We start from the raw sequence: 8,516 nt of genomic DNA on the forward strand, positions 1-8,516 counted from the left end.
GTCCCCTGTCTCTCTAACCTTTGCGTAATGAAGCCTTGAAAAAAATGGTTGCCACCGATGAGAAAATGGTATACAGACTCTGTGATAAGTTAAAGTTTGGGGTTTTGTATACATACCACTGAAGGACCAGGGTTAACCCCTTCCGTGCGGCCGCGATTTTTCCCGTGTGCGGCCGCCGGACGAACACGGGCGGGCCATGACGAACCCCAGCCGTCATCAGCACACGAGCACCGTAGTGCATGACGGCTGGGGTTCGTCACCAGCATGGAAGGGGTTAATACTTTGCATTTGGGGGTAGTATATTTTTTCTTTATTATTGTTGACAGTTCTATATTCCTGTTTCAGTTTGTTACTGGTAGTTTGTTGAATGACTTTTACGGTTCTCTCTCTAATGCGCTCTTGTTTGCGCTCTCTCCCTCGTGCCTCTCTCCACAGTCCTTAACCCCAGAACCCATAGAAGGTACCTCAGTTTATCATTCGTCAGTGTCTTGAATAACAAGGCGAGGGACCTGTTTGGGAAGCAATCAAAGGGGAATAACAATGTTGGGCTACATCCAGTTCAGGAAAAATATTAAATCTTTACTTGACCCTCTGTTCTCAAAACTTCCTAAATTTCCTCTACTGTTCATCTTATGTAAGATGTTTTTCCCCCTCCACTCTCGATCCATGGATATTTCATTTTGTGGAGCCTATTGTGAAATAATCCCACAGTTGAAGGCTCGCCTTTTGTACAACCACCACAACTTTACCTTGGATTACCTGCTCCTTATTGTTATTCCTTGTACAGTAAATTCACCATACTGCGAGAGATTCCTAATGTTGCGCATTCCATGAGGGCAATAGTTTCAAGTTGACTCTACCTTGTAGGCTTGTAACTAAGGGCATAGCATGGCAACACTAAAGTCACAACAGTCCGGATTACCCTTCTTATGATTTTATATTCTCCTTTAATCAAACTAGTTAAAGTAAGCAAGAGAATAGATCTAATTGTTAACCTTGAACTGAGTAATGCCTTAAACTGTATGTTATGACCCAGTTGTTACACAGAAGTTGCTTTGTACAACATACAGTTTGTGTTGGTCTTTGGGAAGGATGTAGTGGTGGAGACTAAAGAATGTTCCTATTTGTCTAATTCCAAGCTTTGCTGCATATGTTGTACTTCAGATGTTGGACTCTCCATACTTCTGTCAGTTAGTGGTTGGGGTCGGAATTACTTGTTCCTACAGTTTCAAGGCTGTGAAAGTAGACCTTAAAAATAACAGGGTTCGCATCTCCTAGAGATGCCAGACATACCTCAGTGAGGAAAAGTGTAGTCACTCACCTGCTTCTGTCAATATAAGAATCCTGCCAATATTAAGGATGCGCTGTGCCTACAAGCCTGGTTCCTGACACTTATCCAGTAGTGTTTTTTGAGTCCTTGTTGATGTCCGCACACATCAACAACGACTAAAAAAAACATATACTAGTTCTGATTGTATGGCCTCCTGGAGACCCATAATCTGCATTCTGGATTCAGTTTCCAAGAGGATCCGGATACCTATTAAGAAGCCTCTGTGGCAGGTCTTTTACATGTGTGCATCTATAGAGGATAGACAACTAGGTTTTGGGGTCATTTACCAATAAAGTCTGTATATTGCAAAACCGGTTTGGATGGGTTTTTTTTGTTGGCATATATACACCCAATTAGCTTTGCAGCCTTATCCAGTTCTTTGGGATTGCCATTACAGGAGCCAGTTTGTGAGATCAGTGACCATTATTTCAAGGGTTGCTCTTAAATTTCACATGGCTGCTCTATGAAGTTAAATATCAAACGCAGTCTTAATCACACTCATCTTTAAATTCGGGCCTGTATGTTTGTGCAGTTCTCCATACCTACTGGCCATGGTCTCCCAAGATTTCTTTAATTTGCCAGAGGACAATTAAGTCAGTAAAGAGCACAGCACCAAATAGGCTGGTTAGTGTAGGAGCTCCACTAGTTTAACGGAATATAGAGAATGACTGCACTAGTGACCCCCCCTACTGACTGCAGTCATTAAGCAGGCCCTCAAAATGATTTTTATAAGTCTGTTATGACTCGTATGACGATTATGGAACTCGACTGCTGGCCTTTCAAACTGTGACTGCATCATTTTGCCATCTTGTGGCTTGGAGTCGCACGTGTTTTTAGCCAGTGGACTTGTGATTGAATTGTTCTGTCCTCCATAATAGCCACAGAATCATTTGGGATTACAGACGAGCATTGGATTTCATCATTCACCACCAAATACTTTTGATTTTTTCAAGTTTTCGTACTGTTGATTATTAACTGCTTGCTGATCTGCAGCGTTGCGTATGCATTGTATGTATTCACCTTCCTGCAGCATTATCTGATGCAATGCCTTAATCAGTTAAATACAGCTACTTGACTGTTACGATTGTCATGAAACACACATTACTTCACCTCTTGCGTCTCTGTGCTATGACTAAGGGGGCTTCAAGATACTCTCAAGGAGGCTGGGTTCTCCATCTCTGTTCAGAGTTGATCCTCCCATACTGACCTATATATCTGCTTGAATTCTCCTTCGCTGCTGTAAATAAGATCCTAATTTTTTACAGTATGAGCATGTGTGGGAGGTGCGTTTTGTCTGCATAGGTGCTCCGGAATAAGCTACCATTGCCACGTACTCTCGAGGATTTCAAATTCTGGATCATTCTGAGAACAGATCTCCTCTCATTCTGATTAGTCAGCCTTCCGTGCCAGTGATAGTTCGGTGTGTACAACATAACTTCTGGCAAATACTTCGAACATTACTGATCAGTCATACTTGGTTATTGGCCACTTTGAGTCTGAAGTTAGACCCTTTGGTAGGAGACATTTTTTGCTTGTTTGTCTTTTTAACAATCTCTGACCGAATTAATATAGCTGAAAACAAAAGCTTCAGTTTGCCTTATTGTATGTAAAAGCACTTTTGTTTGCCATTGCCAATCATGGATGTTCAGCTTTAAAATATAGCGTACTATTGAAAGTTTTTCTGTGAAGATGTTGTGCAGAGTGATGTTTGTAACAATATGTAGGACTTCAGTCTGCCTGCTCAAGTGTGTTTTGTTTGTTGCTGTCTTTCATGAGAACCTAATCCACATATTAAGCTTCTAGTGCTTTGAGAAAATCAGCTTGCGTTGTGATCTGTATGGTTACCTCTCGGTATTCCACTCATTTGATTGAGTAGTCCTAAAATGTACAAATTATTGCTTCACCTGGATGTGCTGTTGGACCAATCACCTTCCTGTTGTAACTGTATCACTGCCACGTGCCAAGGCTTTGGCACGCGACAGTGAATGACGTGACTGACTGCCACTATGGCACAAGACCAAGTCCTTATCTATTGGCCCCTCAACATTCTACTGACTGTTTTTACCGTTATTCTAATTGGTAAACCGTTATGTACTTGGGCACAGTCAGTGAGGAGAGCGCTACGGAGCTGTGCACTGTGTAGGGGCTGTTATTAAAGAGTTCTACTTCGTAGCTTGTAAGCGTGTGACCTTCATTTCAAGAAATGGTGACGAGGGTGGGATTACTCAGTTGTTTTGAACATAAAATTGAATTAAAAGACAACTCTTCTCCATGCATTCACAAGGTAAGACACCTACCGTTCTCCATCAGAGATGAGGTACAAACTGAACTTAATAATTTGGTCACCATAGGTGAAAGTGGAATCTGCAGAGTGGATTTCTCCCTTCGTGGTTGTCAAACTCCCTAATGGTAAGATCTGACTCTGCATTGACCTGAGGGATCTCAACAAAAACATTCTTGTGGACAAATTCCCACTTCCACGTATTAATGAACTATTCACTGCGACCAAACACATGAAAGTGTTTTCGATTTTTAATTTAAAATCAGCTTATCACCAGATTCCTTTACATATTGATTCAAGGAAATTCACTATTTTTATCACTCCATTTGGTTGTTATTGATTCACTCTGGTACCGTTTGGTTTTGTTTGGTTTCAGCTGCAGCACTCTTTCAAAGAGTAATGTCAATAATCTTTGAGGATGCTGTCTGCATTAAGTTTTTCCAAGACCATATCTTGGTTATGGGCAGTAACCAAATGGAGCATGATGCTCTTTTAAAACATGTTTGTGAGATTCTAAAATGGTTTAACTATTGAACTAGATGTAAATTTTCTCAATCCTATGTCAATTATGTGGGTCATTGTACAAGTCATGAAGGTATCAAACCCCAAAAAATGTCTAGTGGAAGCTATTCTTCAAGCACCTAGCTCCACCAGCAAAGATGATGTTAGAGCATTCCTTGGACTAACCGAATTTTATTCAAAATGAATCCAAGATTTTTCTGAAAAAACTTACCATATTAGACCACTTCTTAAGAACAAAATGAAATTATCTTGGTCCGGTCCATGCCAGTTGGCTTTTGACAACATCAAAAAAGAAATCCGTAATGCACCCTTTCTTAATGGTTTTGATCCCTTGGCTCAAATTAGTGTAACTACTGACGCCAGGATTAAAGGACTTGGTGCTGTCCTTTCACAGAAAGACCCAAGAAATAACAGCTAATGGGTGGTAGCATTTGCATCTCGTTCTCGAACCCCAGCTGAAGAAAAATATTCAGTAATTGAACACGAAATGCTCGCTTACTCTTGGGCACTCCACTACTTCAGAGTTTGTCCGGGGTTACAACGTAAACTTGCATACTGATCAGAAACCCCTCATCAAAATTCTTTCGGCTGCGGGGTTACAAAATGCCTCCCCCCACCTTACATCTGTTAGCATAACCCAATATGCCATGGGAAAGATTAAGATTGGATATTGCAGGACCGATTGAAGGCCATGATGGAGAACTGAAGTACATTCTAGTTGTCATGGATCATTTTTCCAAATGGCCAGAAATTAAAATTGTACCCCGTGTTGACAGTGCGTGTCATTTCATTTCTGGACAAACTGTTCATGTGTGAAGATTTACCTAAAAGCATTGTTACGGACAATGGGCACCTGTTCTCTTCTGATGCATTTTTGTCCTTCCTCAAGAGAAATGGCAAAACTCACAACACAATTTCATTGTATCATCCTGAAGGAAATGGCCTTGTGGAACGCTTTAACAGGGTTTTAAAAGGAAGCATACAACTTTCCAGAAATCGTAATCTCAACTGGGAAGAAGAAATCTTTAAGCTTATTTGGGCTTACAGAATCACACCCAACTTCATAACTAAAGAATCCCCTTTTGTCCTCATGAGAAGCAGAAAACTCAGCAATGACTTGGGTTGGATGGAATCGTCAAAACGAATAGAATGGTCACCAGAAACTGTTAGAAATAATATTGAAAGGTGATCAACAATGTTACAAAGAATGGTATGACAATCGGCATGGGGTCCAGAATCACTCATTCAATGTGGGCGATTTTGTCAAAGTTCGCTTTGAAAAGACGGTAAAGAAGGGGGAAAGTAGATATTCATTACCCTTTCGTATAAGTAAAGTTTACAAATGTTCAGTCCGACTCGGTGATGGAAAGGTATGGCGCATGAACAGACTAGCAAAATGTAGCTTTGATGGCAAACAGATGATTCTGCCTTGCACAAGAAATGCCAATGATGACTTATGGGTTGATTACGATGAACCTGGTAATGTTAACAGGCCATCCTATTTGCAAGACTAATTGCTGGCAAGAAACAGTGGTTATGTTGAAGATGTCCAACCCAGTTTCTCTGCACAGACTGATCACCACACATCTGCTCCGTGTGATAGTACAGATCCACACTCCGAACCCGATGTTGGGGTTGACAAGTCAAATATTTTGCGTAATTAACTATTTGCAAGTAACTGTGGTTCTGATGATGGTGATATCCTTACTTCCAGGATTGTTACCGTTATTCTAGTTGGTAAAGCGTTATGTACTCTGGCACAGTTAGTGAGGAGACCGCTACGGAGCTGTGCACTGTTTAGGGGCTGTTATTAAAGAGCTCTACTTCGTAACTTTTGAGCATGTGACCTTCATTTCAACACTTCCTTAGCCAGCTCAATCAAGATCCCAATTAGCTTAGAAGGACCCACTCTGATGCTAAAGGGCCATCCAATATAGATCAAAAACACTTCTCTCTACGCAGACCTGTAGCTCAGACAATGACCAGCAATAGGCATTCTAGAATGCTGCCTGTTTGATGGCAGCTGGAGTTTCGAGATGCGCTGTGACATCATTCACCGTATGGCCCTTTTAAGGACTTGTGATTCTCTGTGATTTTGGCAAGCGTTGATTGATGGCTTAAATGCAAAGTGCTGAATGATAGTCCTCATCCGATTGTGTATGACTGGAACGGCCGGTTAAAGCTGGAGAGTAAATAGGATCATTGGTGGAACAGTTGATGTAGAATATGCAGACTCAGCTGTTCTGGTAGCAATGGTCTGCCATTTACCTGTTGTCATTTTACTTTGTCTCTTCAATCCACTGAACTGAGTAAAGGGTGCAGTTTCTGACCATGTCACTGTTTCAGATTTCTAATGTCGATTTACATTCAGTATTCAAACCTGTACCTCCCAACCCAGTGTATCTCCAAGATGCTGCAATGCCCACCAAAGTCAAGTGAGTGGAAGGTCAAGGGACGTGGAGAGAATGGAAGTCTCACCATTGTTCAAAGATGAAGGTAGCTGCTAGTATGCAGATCTTCAGGATCACTTACCCGGATGCATACTGTAATCTTAAATCTTATTTATTATTAGGAGGGGGTGGCAGTGTTCATTTGTGGAGGCGTGAGTTGTCAATGTGATGTTTAGAGATGATGGGGTGGGGCTAGAAGGAAAAAGTGGCATTTGTTTTTGGAACAGGCTTTTCAAACCGCAGTTAACAGTTCTCAGGTATGAGCATAATCTAGGAGATTTCCTGCTGTAACAATGTAAGAGTCTACAACTCTGTTCTCTTAGCATCCAATGTTGTAATTGTTTTCATTTTTTGTTTACCTGCAGTGGAAGAATGCCAGTTGGATGAAAACAGCATGTTGGTACCCATCATTGTTGGCGCTGCTCTAGCAGGACTCGTTTTGATCGTGCTAATTGCATATTTGATTGGCAGAAAGAGAAGCCATGCCGGATATCAAACAATTTAATTATTCCAATGCCTCTGATCCTCAGTCACAACTGAACATCTTCAAAGCAAGAATCCAATAACGTTTGCCTGTTGAATTCCGCTTGAGTGTTTTAAGGAAGCAGTGTTTTTCAGGTTTTTTGCTTCTTGTGAAACCATCTCAAAACATAGTTGGTTATGCACAGGCCCACAATTCCCAATATAGAATAAATTCTTTTACTGAGTGGGTATCATGAAAAGTCAGAAACCCTGCTAATATTAAATAGTGCTTTAAAAACAATTAGTTGAATTTGGTGTTGGATAAATCCCTTTTTTAATGGCTGGTGTAGTACTTCTTTCAATAGTTATTCCTCTGCAAAAAGTAATATTGATTTCCATAACTGGGCCGGGGGACTTTAATTTTGCATTCTGTTGTCTGACTAAATTTTGCCGATAATTGCACTAACTATGGGCTTTTTTAATGTTATATTACAGTAATCTCCGAAAATTATTGCATTAAACTCCGAACAGCAAATTATCTTTGTTCGGTGTGTGACTTGTTTTTTAAATTCAGCTAAAAGCACCAGAGATTACCTGGTACTTATAAGTTACTAATGCAATACTGCAATCCTATAGGAAATTTTACTTAACTTTGGAAGTCCATAATTGATTTTTTTTGTGATCACTTGGATTTGTTTAATGCTGATCTATTTTTTTTTGTATTTTTTTCCACATCGCCAGCTTTAAACAGAGTGTTCTTTAACTGTGGATTTGTTTTATGTACATATGTAATGTGTGTAAATGTATGTATATATATTCCATATGTGCACATATATTTACATACTACAATTTGTGTTCAAACTTCAAGGACTGTATTTCTCAAATTCTGTACAGTAGAGATCAAATTAAATTACTTTTGCCTTGAAGTTTTTTGGGTGGGTGCGCGGGATGCGGGGCACTTTAATACTGAGTTCAGATGTATGCATTGCCTTAACAGTGCTAATAAAGACTTCTTTTTTTTTTTCTTCGTGTTTTGTTGCTTCACTTTTTAGGTCTCTTATCCTAAAAAGACCTTTAAGCAGTTTGTCTGTCGTTGTTTGGGACCATACCAAAACCTTACCATGGGCTTTGCGCCAGCCCAATGCTTACCATTTGGTTGACTTTGTCACTCATTGGTTTGCTTCTTCAATGGTTTTCATCCTCTTCTAATGTTTATCCCTCCTCTGGTGCATAGGTTTTTTACTATCCTTTTGGTTGGATGATTTATATCAGTCCACCGCTCACATTTAGGGAACTACGTTTTTATATCAAGCCTGCAACAGTGCATGCGCTCAGTGTGAGGCGCATTGAGGTTTACCAAGAACATAAAGGCACCTGAAGTCTGCCCAATGCTTACCAGTGGTTGGCTTTCCATGTCTCGCATTTGCCTACTTCTTATTCGTCCCCCAGCTCATGTATCTGTTTGTCCCCC

At 40.5% G+C, this 8,516-nt stretch overlaps 1 protein-coding gene across 1 annotated transcript in view; it reads left to right on the forward strand.

Annotated features, from left to right (window-relative positions):
* LOC147666535 (lysosome-associated membrane glycoprotein 1-like) overlaps nt 1-8,065 on the forward strand; it is a 113,954-nt gene extending 105,889 nt beyond the window's left edge. The window contains exon 5 of the mRNA XM_086949005.1: nt 6,949-8,065. Within this exon, the coding sequence (XP_086805131.1) occupies nt 6,949-7,088 (140 nt within the window). The 3' untranslated portion in view covers nt 7,089-8,065. The remainder of the gene's footprint in view (nt 1-6,948) is intronic.
* Nucleotides 8,066-8,516: the final 451 nt, after the last annotated feature.

This window comes from Lissotriton vulgaris, unplaced genomic scaffold (assembly GCF_964263255.1).
Source record: "Lissotriton vulgaris unplaced genomic scaffold, aLisVul1.2 SCAFFOLD_1028, whole genome shotgun sequence".
Taxonomy (NCBI): Eukaryota; Metazoa; Chordata; class Amphibia; order Caudata; family Salamandridae; genus Lissotriton; species Lissotriton vulgaris.